Source organism: Jaculus jaculus, unplaced genomic scaffold (assembly GCF_020740685.1).
Source record: "Jaculus jaculus isolate mJacJac1 unplaced genomic scaffold, mJacJac1.mat.Y.cur mat_scaffold_46_1_974171_arrow_ctg1, whole genome shotgun sequence".
NCBI classification, from domain to species: domain Eukaryota; kingdom Metazoa; phylum Chordata; class Mammalia; order Rodentia; family Dipodidae; genus Jaculus; species Jaculus jaculus.
The window spans coordinates 940,756-960,218 of NW_025423499.1; the positions used below are offsets into that span (position 1 = coordinate 940,756).

Here is a 19,463-nt window from a genome sequence, read left to right on the forward strand (position 1 = left end):
TTACTTTAGTCACTAAACTCTGTTTTAAGAAACAGGCTGATTTCTGTAACCCTTTGTATAGACTGACTGATCCATCAATGAGGCAAAAACCTATGTACTAGAGAATATTTTCATATTACACAAATATATTTTCCTTCATTTCATTAAAAATAGAATTGAAAATTCTGGATCCTTGTCTTTGCATAGATCATAAAATAACTTTGGTTTGTATGGGTTTTTAAAAATTAACTGTTTATTTTACATACTTATGCAAATGTGAGTAATTAGTTTATTCATGTCTAAATGGAAACAATTCTTGAAATTATCATGTCTATAATTTTTAAAAAATGTAAGATTACTAGTTACATATAACCCATATTTTGCAGTATTATATTTAGATAAATTTATATTTTAGAATAGTCAATATTTTCACATTTATTTTCACAACGGATAAATGTTTGAATCATTTGTATAATTTTTGTTACAAGAATGGGATAGAACACACAGTAAAAGCAGTCAAAAATAAAACTGCTGATGAGCTATTCCCTTGGCCACTATGATTTAAACTTCTCTACATATTACATTCAGAATTCCATGATCCAGATAGACGTTCGGGCTTGATATAAGTTCAGGTTTCATGAACACAAAGGCTGATATATTCATTCAAGAAAGACAAGGAATATTCAGCAAAAAGATGATAGGGTAATCATCATAGTTGTACCAGGAAGCATATATTGGATTATTCCTATACCTGACTGTCTTTCTTATTGACCATGAACAACATTTGCACTGTCACCAATGTTTTGATGACATTCTTTTGTATATTCCCTACCACAGAACATCAAATGGGGAGTGATTTAAACCATAACAATTCTGTTACAATTTTCCAGGGGATGAACTATTTGCTCCTATGCATGGATAAACCTTAATGTATATTGAAAACATCTTAAGTAAGGCCTCTGCTACTTGCAAAGGGAGCTATTCTTTTCCCTCCTAATCAAACCCTCACTGTATCTCTGAATATTGTTTGAACACTCAAATACAACCTTTTAAGACATTCTCAAAGACATTGCTCTATCCAGCAAACTATAGTAGGTTTCTTTGAAACAATCTGAAGAAGGTATCAGATACATTTCAGGTTATCCAGAGTAATGGGAGTAAAATACACAGTACATTAGCAATGCTTTCTTCTAAGTGTCTTTATTTACTAATTGGAGAGAGATGTGAGAAAATGATTATGCTTGTTACTGCAAACCATCTCCAGAGGCATATGACAGTGTGTGAAATTGGCTTATGGTAGGAGTTGGTAAATGGAACCTGGCCTGACAGCTGTACATGGAAGCTGATAAACAATGTTGGAATGTAAGAGCCAAAGGCAGGGTAGGACTCCTTACAACGTGCTCCTTCCAGACATAAAATGGCCTGGGTATCTATGACCTCATAGTGCCTGACACTACGTACACAAGACCATCATAAGAGGAGGAAAAGATCATGACATCAAAACAACAGGAATACTGATTGAGATGAGGAGGGGATATGACGGAGAATGGAATTTAAAGGGAAAAGGGGAGGGTAGAGCATAGAGGGTATACCATGGGATATATTTATAATCATGGAAAATGTTAATAAAAATTGAGAAAACAAACAATGTTAGAGACCAAATAATACTTGTACACATGAACAAATATCTTAACCTCTTTTTAATATTTAGTGTTTACAATAGTGCAAGGGTTTCTACAGGATATAATTTAAGTTAAGACATATGAGGTAAAATTTAAAAATCAATTGGTTGTACAATATGATTTTTCTTCACCCTCTTTAGAGTATTTTTACTGGGTCTTATCAAAAGGATGTAACACTTGGGGAAAAATATGCAACTTAGCAATCCTGTACTGGAGGCCATGATAGAGAAGATTTCCACTATCACCATGGCTATCCCCTTGGAGCTGTAATAGACAGGGAGGAAAGTGACCCACACACTGCAGAACACCAGCATGCTGAAGGTCAGAAATTTGGCTTCATTGAATGCATGAGGCAGGTTTCTGCCCAGGAAAGCCACAGTAAAGCTCCCTATAGCCAGAGATCCCAGGTAGCCCAGGACACAGTAGAAGGCAGTGTCTGAGCCTTTGTTGCACACAATGATGATGTACCCATGTTCTGAGTGTTCATCAGTGTCAACAAAGGGAGGGGATGTTCCCATCCAGATGCCACAGAGAACAAGTTGGATCAAGGTACAGATGGGAATGATGAAGTTAGGTGCTCCTGATACCAGCAGTCCCCTCAACTTTTGTCCTGGAGCAGTGGCCCTGAAGGCCAGAACCACAGTTATTGTTTTGGCCAAAACAGTTGACACAGCCACAGTGAACAGAAGTGCAAATGTGATCTGCTGCAGGATACACTTGGCTGTGGTGGGGTGTCCAATGAAGAGTAATGGGCAGAGAAAACAGCACTCGAGGGAAACGAGCAGGATGTAGCTGTTTGTTCGATTATTGGCCTTCACAATTGGTGTGTTTTTGTGCTTCATAAAAACCCCAAGTACAACAGCAGTGAGTGTAGAGAAGCAAAGCGCTATACAAGCCAGAGCTATCCCCAAGGCATCTTCATAAGCCAGAAACTTCATAGTTTTTTGGAGACAGTGATTTTTCTCTAGGCTAGCCTATTGGTTGATTAGGCACTTCACACATTGATCCATATCTAGTAGACAATGCAAAATATCATCAGATTAGTGGCAGTATTTACTTCTTTGTTGCAACATTCTTGTATTCTAGGTCCTATTTACAATTAAGGTAGTTCGCTTTATAGCCATGATGGCAATTAATAAAGACAATCATATTAGGTGAGATAAACAAAGCTTTTTTAAAAAAGAATACTTTATTTACTTGCTCATAGGCAGAGGGAGACAGAGAAATCCAGAGAGAATGGGTGCGCATGAACCTCTAGCCACTGTAAACAAGCACCACATACATGTACCACTTTGTACATCTGTCTTTCTCTGTGCAATGGGGAATTGAACTGAGGTAGTTAGGTTTTGCATGTCCTTGCTTTAACTGGTGTGCCATCTCCTCAGCCTAACAAAGCTGTATTTTATTCACTTATCTTACCTTATATATTCTCTTGACCCTTTGTTTTTCTTAAAAGAATAAAATAATTTTGTTGCAGTGTACTAGAATTATATAGTGACATTTCTTACATGAGGTATTTCTTATGATTTCTGCTACAGCAGAGATGGCTTATCAATTAAGATGCTTGCCTGCAATGCCTAAGGGCCCATGCTTGATTCACCACATCTCTCATAAGTTAGACACACTTGGTGATACACGAGTAAGTCTCACATTTCCACAAGGTGGCACACGTTTGGAATTCAACTGCAGTGGTTAGGGACGATTGCACCCCAATTATCTCTCTTTCTCTCACTCCCTCACACTCATGCTCTCTTTCATTAAAAGAGGTAGTCTTGTCTCAAAAAGAAAAAAAACTCTAGCTCAGAGTTCTGTATACACTGTAGTATGAGATCAGAGAGGTACATGATACTATGTTGATTTTAACACCTTTGTTAGACAACATCCATAAATTTAGATAATAAAATGTGATTTTTCCCTCATACTACAGTTCTCTGTCTTATGAAGCCTATCTGTCTGTATCAGCTGATGTTTTATGGCTTTGTACCCAAATGTCAGTAGGTACATATTATTGTTCCAACACATATTTTAGGGAATATAAATGAAATTGAATAAACCTAGATATAATTAACTCTAATATGATTATTTCTTAAATCTATCTCCTGGGAATAGGTATTCATATACAAATTTTGAGATGACATACCATTTATCTGTTTCTCCAAATTTACCTCAATAATCCTTGGTCTATGTTTTAGCATAATTTCGTCAAGAAGTTTATTCAAAGAAAGGATTATAAACAAGAAAATTTGCCAACTTTAAAAAAGAATGAACATGACACACAATAAGGAACTTGGAGAATTCTTGCCCCCTATAGGTTGTATTTTCTATCATGGTGCTTTACAGTTTTGATTGTAATTGCATTGAATCATAAAAGAGGACTTATAAGAAATAAATGGTATCTCCTATTGAATATTTACATAAAGGAATATTTTTCCAATAATTATAATATTACTTCTCTTAATCATGTATTGTAAATTTATGCACATATATTTTATGAATCATATAGTATAAGGCCATACATCCCACCTAATTTGGTAAATATAACATGGCCAACATGTACAAATTAAAAAAAAAAAAAACACTTCAATGCTAATACTGAACTTATCCAACACCACTAAAGTTTGTATTTAATTAATTAGTTTGGGGCTGGAGAGATGGCTTAGTGGTTAAGCGCTTGCCTATGAAGCCTAAGGACCCTGGTTTGAGGCTTGGTTCCCCAGATCTCATGATAGGCAGATGCACAAAGGAGCGCACGCGTCTGGAGTTCGTTTGCAGAGGCTGGAAGCCATGGCACGCCCATTCTCTCTCTCTCCCTCCATCTGTCTTTCTCTGTGTGTCTGTCGCTCTCAAATAAATAAATAAATAAATAAAATAAATCTATCTTTAATTAATTAGTTTGGATTGCATGTTGAAGTATTACTTGAATGAACACTGTTTTAATATACTTCTAATTATATTATTTTATTCATTTTGTGATATTATCCAATCATACTAAAAATTCATGTCAATCTCGTTCCTTTTTTACATCATGTATCAATATTACTCTGTATCCACTTTGACTCTGGTACACTGAAAAGGTTGTCTGGATGTTAGCGTGTGCTCCAGACTCTAATAGAGGAAAATACTGAGGAATTAATATTTATATCATATTTAAATCCTATTGATAACATTTACCACAGCCTTTAGGTTCTACTTTAACGTGCCACTCCCATTGTATTGAGTTCTCACCTGTAATAGAGAGCAACATAAAATATTACCTATTTTTCCATTCTGTGCTCAACCCAGTAGGTTTGACATATGAGATATATGTTTTATTCTTATTTTTTTTTAATTTAATTTATTAGTTTTCTTTTCAGTAAATACAGGCAGTTTGGTACCATTATTTAGGCTCATCTGTGATCTACCCCCTCCCATTAGACCCTCCTTGTTATTGAAAATGGGTCGTGCATTGTGGAGTTAGCCCCCAGTTATTAGTATGATAAATGTCTCTGAAAATCATGACCCAACATGTAACTCTGACATTCTTTCCGCCCCCTCTTCCGCAAGATTTCCCTGAGCCATGTTGGGTTCATTTTTGGTCTGCTTCAGTGCTGAGGTGTTGGGGGCCACTGAGGCTCTGGCTCTCTGATTTGGTAGGAGTTGATTTTTCTCTGAATTGATCTCCTTCCCCTTTGTGCTGGTATCCGGTTCACAGGAAAACATCACCCTTGCTTATTTCGCCAGTTGTCCTTAGTTTCAGTTGGGCCCCTTCTGAGGTATGTTGGGGCAGCTCTCTTCTTAGGATCTGCATCTATCTGGAAAAGAGAAGCAGATTCTCCAACGGAGAGTAAGTTAGCACCCAGAAAATTGAGATAACACTTACTTTTTTGATAGACAGTTTGATAGGTGTAGGCCCTCTTATACCCCGTGATTGATGGTAGCTTGATATTGTAGAGTGGGCTTGTGTTTGGGTATGGTTCTGACTTGTTTCCCAGCTCCAGCTCAGGGTCTAGTACCACTGAGTGGATCAGTTAGCCAAATCAAGAGCAATTGATTCCTCACCATGGCTGTGTACCACTATTGCACTTGTGTGGGTATCACATCCGGTTAATTGTTGCTACTTAGGTTAAACAATGTGTTGCTTGGACAGATCTTGGTCACTTCCCCCAGTCGCCTATGTAGCGCCTTCTGGCACTAGATACGCTGACTGTCACTTTTAAATTCAGACTATTTCCCATTATCTCCTTAAATGCTTCAAATTACATCTAAAATGATGCACATGATATTTTAATTGGAATGTTTATGTTTCCTGATAAAGGATTTAAATAGCTGTGATATGCTATTACCTAAAGTCTTGAAACCAGCTGCTTTCTGAATTATTATTTCATAGATGCTAAGGAGATATTATGCTTATATTGAAAGTGTTTGCAAAATTACATATCGCTAAAGCCAGAAAAGGGAGGAGTGGTGGCATACTGTCTAAAGTACTTTCTTGCGAAGACTAAGGACCCAGGTTTGACTCTCCACATCCCATGTAAACCAGTTCTATATGGTGGCACATGCATCTGAACTTCGTTTGCAGTGGGTAGAGGCTCTGGCATTCACATTCTCACTTTATCTCTCCTTCCCTATCTAATCAATCAATAAATAACAGAATGGAATGAATATAAAAATTTATGTCCAAAAATTATATCTCTGAGCATATATTATTCATCAGCAACCTCTTGCATCCTGGGAAGATAGGATGTGAAAGATTCCTTCTTTTTAACTTCATTTTATGTCGATTCACAGAGGATTATATGAATATGTGACATTCCTTGATAGAAATAATATATTCATTTACTATTTGACCTCAAAGAGTATTTTTATTGTGGGAGAACCAGTATGTACAATGGATCTAGGTACTAAAAATGTGGTTCATGGAGTAAAGTGAGTATTATGTTTATGGTCATGAGTATTTATCATTTCACCCAAGTGATTACATAAGGCAATGAAGAAATATTATCTGTTTTTTTTCAGATAGATGGATAAAAGAGACAAACTGGAGAAAGACTCTCTAAACCATGAACTTACCCGATTTGTTAGAAACCTCATTTTCTGGGCAGGGGAAACAATCAAAACAACAGGCTGCGTTTCCCTCATGTCGGAACTTCCTGAAACCAAGCTTGCAAGTCTCACTGCACACAGAGGAGGGAACCTGAGGTAAACCAGAAGTGTAGTTGTAAAAGTTGGTAATGTTATATACTCCGTTCAAACGATATGTGAAAACAATCACCCTTACTAAACTCTTTATCCACATCTACAATAAAATTGAGGTGTCACACTCTATTTATTACAATGTATGTTGTCATGTCTGTCAAGATTTTTTTTTTTGTTTTTGAGGTAGAGTCTCACTCTAGCCTAGGCTGACCTGAAATATACTATGTGATCTCAGGCTGGCCTTGAACTCACAGCAATCCTCCTAACTCTGCCTCCCGAGTGGTGGAATTAAAGTCATGCACCACAACACCCAGCATGTCTGTCAAGATTTTGATGAAATATTTTGCCATTTCCAAATATTTTTCAAAAGATATAAAGAAAATCTAGGACATTGGTAAAAGAAACATAAACAACATGTTGCACTTGGCCAAATCGTGAGGGCACACATGGGCCCACATGATTTTATCTATTTATGTTGAGAGTAAAACATCACAGTTAGGTAAATATACCTGCCTACTCCATGTGGCCCACTCTATAGCCTCATCAGACAAATACAATTGTTGACCGAAGGAACCATATGATGTAAACTGTCCTATTTTCACCTTGATTCCAAGACCTTGTGGATAATTTGAAATGTGGAAAATATCATAGTCTGCATCACATTTTCTTTTCTCATTAATAGTCACTAGGTCTCCAATGAGGTTAATAATTTCCATATTCTTCATAGTGTGGTAAAACTAAAGAAACATATCAGTTCCAATTAAGTAAAGACGAAATGGACATAATATGTGATATGAGTAATACCTTTGTTTTTTAACACCCTACCCAGAAAATGAAACTCTATTGCATGTACCCCATAATGTGAAAAAAATGAATTCCCACAGATAAATGGAGAAGCACCCAAATTCAAAAGTACTCCCAGCAACAGGTTTTAAACATATATGCAGCTACTTAGAAAGTATTACTGATGACAATACATACCTTTGAGCAGTCAGGTACACATAGACTTGTTATTGGGTGAACATCTAACTGTTCATAATACATTGCGTGGTAAGCGTATGCCCAGGCATACACAGCATTATATAGATTATAACTCTCATCATTCATGGCTGTCAAATCCTTGACTTGCAAACCATTTTAATGAATTATTGAGTGCACATTTACTCTGTGTTCTACATTTAGATTCAATGTCCAAACAATTAAAGTATATCCATTGTGATCTCAGAACAGAAATGTCTATTGGATATTGAGAAGTGTTCATTGACTGAATAAATTTTTTAAAATTGGGAATCTCATGTTGGCAATTAGAAAATGTGAAAGCACCATAGAATGAGTCAAAACTGATGTCTCTTCCTGTATTTGTGATGACATCCCACTGTGAGGTGGTGACCCAGATCCTACGGATGCCTAAATTTGCCCATCTTCTAAAGCTCACTTCCAGTGTGGAATTTAATTCACCATAAATGACCACAACATTTGCCAATGATGTCACAATTTGTTTATAATATTTCTCAGCCCTTGTATTGTATAAGTCCATGTTTAATGGGATCACATTCACAAAGGCTAAACAGAGTTCATTTCCTTGCATCTTTTCTCTGAAGTCTGAGAGAAATTGAATACCTTGGTCATCATCAGAGATGGCCAGCCCCATCCAGGTCCAGTTGAAATGAAGCATTAGGGAGACTATGGCAAAAGGCAGCCTTGTTTCCTTGGGAGCAATCTGATACACATAAGGATACTGAAAACGGTCACTCAGAACAGGATTTAATGGGCCATAGTGAATCTAAAGGACACAGAACATAGAAATGAATGTGAGGAAGAACAATGGAAGAAAACTCAAACTAAGATCTGAAATGTTTTAAACACCATTTGGGAAGAATGTTTAGAAGGATGTTTGCTCACACCATTATTCATTGTATTTCACTATCCATAAGACTCTGGAAAAGTACTGAACAGTTTAAGAGTTGTAGCAAATCCATTTTATGTCTCCATAGATCCTCCTGTCAATTTTTGAAAGTTAAGTGCTGAAACCCCACTAAGTCAAGGATTATGATCTCTATTAACTGGATGTAACGATACATGAATAATCCAAATATCTACTGGAAGTATCCCTAAGCACATGAGATTCATAACTCTACTCTGTACATAACAAAGTCTCACCTGTCCTATATTAAATATTATTGAGAGAAATGTCCCAATTTTACTACTTCTTTCCCATGATAGTCCTGTAAATGATAAGCCACATTCATTTATTTCACATTTATAATTAGGAGGAAAAATCCGTATAGCTTCTGTGGAATGTAGGCAAGAGACAATAGTCAATGAATCATCACATGTGGAAGGATGGAATGAAAAATTAATAGACTTGTTGGGTATAAGTTTGGGATTTCTGTTGATCTCTTCAGTGACAAAAATCATTGTGAGAATATATTGATATTTTTTGGCTGGCACACTGAAATGAAACACAGTAATCATTATGGATGAGGCTTCAAACAGGATAATCTTCAAAACAATTTGAATGGACATGTAATACATGTGATAAGTGATGGTTTGCTCCTGAAATTCTCATGTAATCATGCACCTTTTAGTGAGGATATGATCCTACGTAGCATAAAGATCAACTAGGAATTTTAAATTATTAAATGAATGCCAATTCATAAAGGGATTTATGTTATGAATATATAGAGAGAGCTGTATTCACCTTTGGCTAATGAGAAACTGGTGAAAAGTATATATATATATATATATATATATATATATATATATATAGTATATATATAGTTTATTGGTCATAAACGAACATGGAAGTAGACTTCCTCCACACAGAATATCTTGATGCTAGAATTCTAAATTTTAAGAAATGAAAAATAAATGCAGTAGTGATCGAGTTTAAGGTATTTTGGTGGGCATATGTGGGTAATAGTCACCATTTTAGTGGAAGATCACATTGTTTGTGTTCGTGTGTGTGTGTGTGTGTGTGTGTGTGTGTGTGTGTGTGTGTGTAAGAGGGCCTGTGCTTGTTTCAGTGTGTACACAATAAACTAGTGTAAGTTGTTCTTCTACATTACTGTACATGTCATTATTTGTCTTCAGTTTTTCTTTTGACACAGGTTCTGACTCTTGCCCTTTCTGACGTGGGATTCAATATGTAGTCTTAGGGTAGCCTGGAACTCATGGTGATACTCCTACCTCTGCCTCCTAAACACTGAGATTAAAGGTATGTATCACCATGTCTGATTTACATGCCATTATTCTGATGACTTGGAGTTCACTAATTTGGTCATACAAGCAACCAATATCTAGGGATTAGGACTTTTCAAACTCAGAACATGGGATGACATGTGCTCCAAGTCACAACTTTAGGTTAGGGCCATGGATTTGAACAAAGGACCTCATGTTTATGGGGAAATTCCTTTACAAATTCCTATGTTTTGCTACTTTTGTTAAATACCATCCTGCAATGAGTAAAGCAATTCCCTGTTTAATGGTGAATATACAGTCAATCCTATCTATTTACACAAAAACATGGCACTTATAATGCCTTTGAAGGCATGGGTATCTCTTCTAATTGTAATGTGAACTCTATTTCACCAGGAATTGGAAGTGTCTCTTCATTTTTGGAGTTAATTTGCTTCTTCTGTTAAGTAATTCTATTTTGCAAGGACAACATAGCTGACAAAAATCAGGTTAAAGGAAGGCATATTTGTTGCAGATTATCCTTCCAGGTCATACTAAAGAATACTCAAAATTGATAAGGATATTATTGGCAGCCATAGCATGGTATCTGGGAGTGGCGTCTTTCAGTCCAGCAAGGAGGCCCACAGAGCTATATGAATATTGCACATCAACAGTCATGCCTCTTCCTTTTTATACAATAGAGGATCTCTGCTCTGCTATGGTGCTGCCTACAGTAAATTTGGATATCCCCAATTCAATTACCCAGTCAATCTTATCTAACAGGAATTCTCTCCATGGATAACCTGATCCATATAATTCCTCTCAGATGATTATAAGTCTTCTCAAGTTGAATATAAAAATAAAACTTGACAGTTAAAACATCTTTTCCATCTGTTACCTCAAAAATTCTCTCTCACATTTATTGTACCAATAAATGTGGGCTAACTCCACAATGCACGACCCATGTACATCAACAAGGAGGGGCCATTGGGAAGGTGGTAATCTGTGGATGAGCCTAATAATCATACCAAACTGCCTGTATTTGCAAATAGAAAACTAATAAAAAATAAATAAATTTAATAAAATTATCTCTCTAATGGTAATGTGAAATATTTTAAAGTGAAGAAGTATTCCCTTTGTCTGATATAATCTTCTACTGTAAGTCTTTTGATCAGAGAACTAAGACCATAAATATCCAGAGTTATTGTTGTTCTGTGAGTTAATTTTTATTGAGTGTCAAAGATTTCTTTCATTATGGTGTTTTAAAACAAGGTTTCATTCCCCTCTTCCCCTTTTCTTTTTTCACATCCCTTTAAGCTCCTCCCTGATACTTAGCTTTTCACCCTTCATCCCTCAGGTTTCCTCTGGTTTGGTGGTATAGCACTGTAGTTGTGCCTCTTGTGGTTGGTCAATAGTTGTAGCTCATGTTACCTACCCCTTCTTGTATTTAGAGTTCGTTGAAAAATCACCTATCTTGAAGGGCTTTTTTTTTTTTTTTTTGTAGCTTTCCATCAAGAGGTGGCAAAGGTGGTATGAAGGGCAAAGAGTTTGCCTCTACATTCTGACTCACAATTGGAACCCTAGAAGTAATTATTTATCTAGGAAGAGGTTCATGGATCTCAGGAAATTGCTCCTATACTCTTATTGGAACCCAGAAATGGGGAGTGTGGGTGGAAATAAGGACATGGGTAAGGTTAAGTATGCCCAAACTAGCATGAGTGCTTCTGTCCACCCGCAATTATGATCCTTGCCACAGGTGATATAGGAGATAGAAAGTGGTATAGTGACTTGGTGGCTATGCTGAGAGTCATGTGTGACATCCAAGTCCATGTAACAGTGGCAGGAGGATAACATTTGAGATCTGAGGATTTGGATACACTAGAGTGAGGATGTGTTGTGTAAACAAAAATCATTTTTATCAATGGAACACAATGATGCTATTGATAATTATTAATGTAATTCTTCTGACATCCTGCTCTACCTTTACGTTACACTTTTCTATCTCTATGTATCATTACTGGACTTCTAGTTGACCAAGTAAGCAGAAAAAACTCAGGACATAATGATATTTCAGATGTTGATAATTTCATGTTCCCTTAAACTTTTGTATCTCTCTGCAAAGAAACCCTTTGATATCCTATATAATTCTCTTATTATTAAGTCTTTTTTATTTATATTTACTAGTATTTAATGTGCTGAATGATTTCTAGCTCATTAGAGGTATTCTGTATATGCATTTTGACTTCCTATTTAAAATAGTTCTTCATAATCATTTACTCTATGTGGTCTTTTTGTGAACATTTAATATTTAATTATTTGAAGTGACTACAGCAATTTTAAGTAGCAAAAACATAGCATTCTCAACAAATGTTGCTGGACATATTGAATAACTACGTATAGAAAAAATGAAACTACACCCATTCCTCTTCCCATGCCAAAAAAATTAAACTCCAAATGGATGAAATTCTTCAAAATAAGATCCAGAAATCTAAAGATACAGGATGAAACAAAAAGGGAACTTTCTACAAAATATGACTAGGGCCATACTTCCTGAAAAATACCCCAGTCATCCAGGAAATTAAATAAATCGTTCAACCCATGGCAACTAATAAAGATAAAATGTTTGTCTACAAACAACATACCCTAAACAGAACCCACAAACTACCTACAGATGGGGAGAAAATCTTTGCCAGTTATACCACTGACAGAGGCCTAACTTCCAGAATCTAAAGGAACTCAAAAAAGTAAACAATAGGAAAAAGAAACACTAAGCTCAAATAATGGGGCAGAGAATTCAACAGAAATTTCTCCAAGGAAGAAATTAAATTCCCAAACTCAACTCTGAAAATATGCAACATTCTTAACCATCAGGGACATTGAAATAAAAAATTCTATGACATTCCACCACACTCCCTAAAGGATGGGAATCTTTAAAAAAATTAAATGAGGGCCGGGCGTGGTGGCACACACCTTTAATCCCAGCACTTGTGAGGCAGAGTTAGGACGATTGTTGTGCGTTTGAGTCCAGCCTGAGACTCCATAGTGAATTTTAGGTAAGCCTGGGTAGAGAGAGACCCTATCTCAAAAAACAACAAAAACAAAAACAAAAAATAAATGACAGTACATTTTGAGAACACCTAGGGAAAGAGGGCCCCTAATTAACTACTAGTGAAAATACAAACTTGTAAAATCAATATATAAATCAATAAGTAGACTCCAGAAAAGGAGTATAATATTGCTACCAACTAACTCTGTCATTCCTCAACTGAGCATCTACCCTAAATGCTCCACTCTTCACTCCAGAAACATTTGCTCAATAGTAGCTGCTCAAATCACCATGACTAAGAACTGGAATCAACGAAGATGCCTATCAGTTGACAAATGAATAATGAAGATGGGGTACATACACACAATGGAATTCTACTCAGCCCCAAGGAAAAAAATCTAATGAAATTGGCAGGGACATTGTAGGACTTGAACAGATCATACTAAGTGAAATCACTCATATGTAGAAATACAAATGCCTGGTTTCCCTCATCCATGCTTCCTAAACTGGAATAGCTTGAATTGCTATCATACCCAACAAGAAACTGATGGTCAGATGAGAGGGGTGGAAAGGTTTCTGGAAGGGAGTGGGAAGGCACAGTGGAATGGAAATATAAAGAAAATGAAATCCAAAAATATATTGGTATCATAGAATACTTTCTCATCAGTAGCAGACTAAAAGATATAATCATCAATAGGAGCATGGGGAGATTGTCTGGTAATGATTAGGCCTGAAGAGAATGGAATGGAGGCTTAATGTAAACATGGAATAAAATGCTGTATGAAAGCAGCCAGCAATACTGTGAGAAATCAGGGGACTATGGTATACCCAAGCAACAATCCTGACCAGTTGTACACACCTGAACAATAGTGTCAGTCACCCTAGTTAAGTAAACAATGCCTATCTCATTAGCTAAATGATGCACTCAGTGGAAAAGAAACCATAGGTAGAACTAAAAGTCAATTCAGAATCCTATGGATACCAAGATAATAGACTCTGATGAGAACCATCCATTAGTCTTTGGTCAAAAGTGAGGCTACAGCTATCAAAATCTCATTGCGGCATGGAGGCAGGGTATTATCATGGGCTATTTTTTATAATCATGGAAAATGTTAATAAAATTGTGAAAAGAAAAATAATCTCTTGAAGTTCATAATTCTTCTACATTTTAACCTATCCTGATCCCACTCTACATTGGAGTATCTGTTTGTCTTTCAAGGAAGCAAAGAGAACAAAGCACAACCAAAATATATCAATAGAACAAGAACTACCTACTGTATTTCAGGAGGTATGGGATAGAGACACTGGTAATACTCTGAATGCAATAAAGCAAAAATCCAGAATGATGAGACTTACACACCAATGTAGACATAAAGCACAGTGAGGATGAGTTTGTGGAAACAATGTACTAGCGACAGGTTGGGCAGAAACATCCAGAAGCATTGCATTCCCCTACAATGACAGACTTTTCAACTCACATGTTATTACCAATCATTACATTGTGAATATCAGTAATCATATTTGGAGGGCCCTTAGTGAAATGGGGATAGGGGTGAGGGCACTGATGGTAATAACAGTTGATATATCCATACAAAGTGTCCACTTAATAAAAAGAAAATATTATTAGAAGTGAAAAAGGAAATTTCTGTTTGTAACATGTCAGTCTTGCTATTAAATTGTAATAGCTACCACTGGCCAGTTTAGGAACTCAGGAGGGATATAAGTAATCACAACTTTGAGTGACATCTCCTATTCTACCAAGAGTACAAATATTCCCTGGGCTTTCTTAATTGTGTGTTTCACCCTTGTATTAACTGGAATAAAGACAAAACACCTGACAGACTATGTTTCAAATTCTTGCTATTTTTTTCCAAATAAAATGCAGTAACAGGAAAATAATGCAAACTTGGCACCTGTCTTCTCCACATACCCTGTTACTAAAGGAAGAGAATATCATGGAATCACATATACCTATTATCTGAGAGATTAGCATCTATGAGAAAAGTCTGTCCAGGGTTAGAAAGACAAAGACAATGGTTCTCTTTTCAAAGACTTTACAAGTTATGTGCTTATGGGTGAAAGATGAGCAGCTACTTATATAATCCTTTGTCTCAGCCACTTAATAATGAACAAATATGAGTGATGTTTATTTTATCAAAGGAGGGTCTAATATGAAGCAAGTTGTAAAGCCCTGTGTTCTCCAAATTCTACCTTTCTACAGAAACAAAATACTGAAGAAAACCAGGAAGAAAGTCTACCTCTGGACAAAACAGTCAGTCAAGTAAAAACCTCTGGAAAATCTCACCAGCAGAATGGACGGAGGAGAGAACAGATGTCAACTATAAAACCAGGAGGCAGAACTAATACAGTCCAACCAAGAGAAAGGCAAGCTAATAGGAAAATATGAATGAGAATTTCAAGATATCTGGGGTACTATGAAAAGATCAAATGTAAGAATTCATTATATTTTAGAACAAGAAGAATTTGATCCAGAGGATTAGTAGACATTTTCAAAAAAATCATAGAAGTAAAATTTTTCACAAATTGGGAAATTCCAAGGCAGATACAAGAAACTTTTAGAACACCACACGGACAAAATCTGGAAAGAACCTCACCTCGCCATGTTATAAATAAACTACTAAACACACAAACCAAAGAAAATATATTGAAAGTACTTAGAGAAAAAGTGTCACCTAGACCAGCTCTGCAGAAACTACTCAAAAGAATCCTTCATAATGGAGAGAATGCAAAACACAAAGAAGAAGAAAAATTTTTAAAAAAATTACTCAAATAACAGTTAAAACAAGCAAGTAAAGGGAAAACAGGAAGCACTACAAAATCAGAAGAATAGAGAAAATAATACGTACATTTCCATAGTAACTGTTAATAAGAATGGCCTCATTTCACCAACCAAAGCACACAGCCTTGTAGACTGGCAGGATCCCGATATTTGTTGCCTTCAGGAGACTCATCTCTCAATAAGAGACAGACACTGTCTTGGGGTGAAAGGTTGGAAAATGGTATTTCAAAAAAATGGTCCTAAAACAAGCAGGAGTTGCTATCCTAGTATCTGACAGGATAGACTTGAAAAAAAGAAAAAAAAAATACTAGTAAGGAAAGATAAAGAAGGTCACTTTTTACTGATTAAGGACCACTCCACCAGGAGGACATTACTATCCTAAACATGTATACACCTAATATGGGGACTCCCAATTTTATCAAACAAACACTACTAGACTTAAGGTCACAGATAACAACAAACACAATTTCAGTGGGTGATTTTAATACCCCAAACACATCAATTGACAGGTCAACCCCAGAAAAAATAAACAGAGAGACATCTGGATTAAATGATGTCATGGAACAAATGGACCTAACAGATATATACATAAAATTCCACCCAAACACTGCAGAATATATATTTTCCTCAGAGTACATGGAACATGGTCTAAAATAGACCATATACTAGGACACAAAGCAAATCTTAACAACTACAGGAAAAGTGAAGTAACCCCTTGTAACCTATCTGAACACAGTGGGATTAAATTGCAAATCAGCAACATGAAAATCTATACAATTCAGATGTATTTCACTATGGCAACATTGTAATCAGTGAAATATAAAATAAATTTGAATTCATTCATAAATGATATGTTTGGGAGAAAAACTGCAAGGGATCCAAAATCTGTTACTGTACCCATATAGAGACTTCTTACACATTGTTTATGACTTTCCAATATAAAGTTAAGTAACAAATCTGACAGTTACCGATAAAGCTGGTTCATTGAATCATAGTCTATCATATGCTTCTTTGATGTTTTAATTGAAAACATACAATCCTTGCACATATCTCCATCATTTTCTGTGTTTTGTTTTATTCTCCAAAAGCAGAATTTTTCTGTTGAACAGCAAAAGATGACAGAAAGCATTGGAAGAAATAAGACAAAAATGAAAATGATTAGCTTCCCCATGTCTTAAAACTCATAGTCTGAGCTCTAATGTAGTAGGCAGCATCAGGTAGCTACACACATCACATATGCCTGTTTATGTGTGTGTATCCATCCTTACTACTATTGCTGACTAGAGGAGATATTTTTTTTTTAAATTTTTGTTGTTCATTTTTTATTTTATTTTTTGATAGTGACAGAGAGAGAGAGAAAGAGTCAGAGAGAGAGAGATTGAGAACAGGCGCGCCAGGGCTTCCAGCCACTGCAAACGAACTCCAGATGCATGCGCCCCCTTGTGCATCTGGCTAACGTGGGTCCTGGGGAACTGAGCCTCGAACCAGGGTCCTTAGGCTTCACAGGCAAGCGCTTAACCACTAAGCCATCTCTCCAACCCTAGAGGAGATATTTATATCCGTAATTTCTATCTTTGTTGTCTTTGTCTTCCCTCCTTGATGAGTACAGAACACAGCCCTAGGGCTCTGCATCGGAGGTCTACATCAAGGTCATAACAATGAGTTGAAAAACATGTTGTGAGCATCATCTCTTGCTTCTGGTGCAATGAGTTCATGTATCTCCATGCATGAATTTCATGGGGATAATCTCCTGAGCATACTTGTTTTCAAACTAATTTCAGAATTCCATTTGGATGAACAGGACCTGAAATCATGTAAGTGGATTGCAATGGAATTTCCAAGACAAGATGTAATGTGAAAAGGTCAGAAAGTTTTCCTGCTGATCATAGCTCATGAAGATATGGGCAGCATTGTTCAAGCAGTGGAGAGATCCTCACATACCTCACTTCCATCAGCATCATAGCATTTACTGAGAGGTCCATGCACTGTTCATAACAGTTTCATGGTTGACATGTCCTACGACCCCTTGTTTCCCATTGTCTGAGGACACAACACAGAAAACAATCATGTAAAGTCCAGGATTGCCAGCCAGTCTCCCCATAATGATGCAGACATTAAGCTTCATACTTTAGTTCTGACACATGACCTACATCCTTGTTCCTCAGTTCCCACAGAGTAATAAGCTCTGATCACTCAGATTCTCATCTTTAACATTGTTTTTACCTCATTACAGGATTCCACACAGAATTTTTATTTTATGTTTGTACAATCCACTTCCAACACGTAAGTAAGGAATTATTATTTGTTGTTGCTTTCAAATTATGTGTTCCAGTTGGATAGTAAATAAATAAGTGTGAGGGGCTGGACACATGGCGTAGTGGTTAAGGTGCTTGTCTGCATAGTCAAAGGACCTCAGTTTGATTCCCCAGGACACATGTAAGCACAAGGTGGCACGTGCATCTGGCGTTCCTTTTCAGTGGCTAGACCCACGGGCCTGCCCATTCTTTCTCGTTCTCTCCCTGTCTTCCTCTGTCTCATTCTCTCTCTCAAATAAACAAAAAAAATATCTAATAAGTATATGAGTGTATGATAGGAGTCTGGTTTTTATTAATATGAACTGTATAGAAAGTTGCATAAATTTAGGTAATTCCTTTCTTGTGAGTTGAGATTGATCTTGGGACTTGAAATAAGTCTCAACTGTCCTGATTTATTTCCTTATTTCAAATCTAATTAATATTTTAAAATCATTAGCTGGGCTTGGTGGCCCATGCATTTCTTCCTAGCACTTGGCAGTCAATGTTAGGTGGATTGTCGTGAGTTGAAGTCCATTCTGAGAGTACATAGTGAATTCCAGGTCTGCTTGGGCTAGAGAAAGACCCTAACTTGAAAATAAAAGCAAACAAAAAAAATCATTACTCGACTTCCGGTTAAGATGGCGGCGTAGGTACCACGCCAAAGCAGCCTAGGGGGGAAAAAGACCAAAAAAACTCAGCAAAATACACACTTTTACTAAAAAGTGAGGTGTATAGGAAATTGAGGCGGCAGCGGAGAAGTGGAAGAGTTATAGAGCATCCAGAGCCTGCACAGGCGGGAACAGCGGCTCCGGGGCAGCTCGGCCACCCGCCGCAGCCGCGGAGCGGCAGAAGCCGCCGGACTCTCGGCTCGAGCCGCAGGACAAGCCAGGTGCGGGATTTTCCCTTCACACCGCGCTCTCCGCAACTCAGGAAACGTGAGGGGAGAGCGGCAGCGAGCAACGGAGGGAGGAGCAGACCGCGAGGTAAAAGCACACGTGGAGAAGCGATACAACCAGAGCAGCTGCGGCTCCCTCCCCTCCCCCGCCGCCTGAACCCAGCTCCAGCAAACACAGCAGCGGCCCGAGACCGGCCACGCCAACTTGGGCTGACGGCGGGACCCAAGCAGGAGCAGAGTTCGGCAGCAACTTCAGCGGCTCCAGCACCGGTACCAGCGGCCCCAGCAGCAGCAGACCCAGGAGCGGCAGCGGCGGCAGATCCCGCAGCAACGGCTTCGGGGTGAGCAGCGGCGGTGGACACGGCAATGGCAGCTTCAGCAGCGGTGGTGGCTCCGGGGGTGGCAGCTACAATAG

At 37.4% G+C, this 19,463-nt stretch overlaps 1 protein-coding gene across 1 annotated transcript; it reads right to left on the reverse strand.

Moving 5' to 3' along the window:
• Positions 1 to 1,753: 1,753 nt before the first annotated feature.
• LOC123457428 (vomeronasal type-2 receptor 116-like) lies at positions 1,754 to 8,619 on the reverse strand (the record flags this gene model as incomplete). Its single annotated transcript, XM_045141346.1, is given in 5 exon segments — positions 1,754 to 2,673; positions 6,711 to 6,834; positions 7,346 to 7,573; positions 7,818 to 7,947; positions 7,949 to 8,619. Coding segments are annotated over 5 exon segments (2,073 nt in total), but the record flags the coding sequence as incomplete, so codon positions are not given.
• Between the last annotated feature and the right edge of the window lie 10,844 nt (positions 8,620 to 19,463).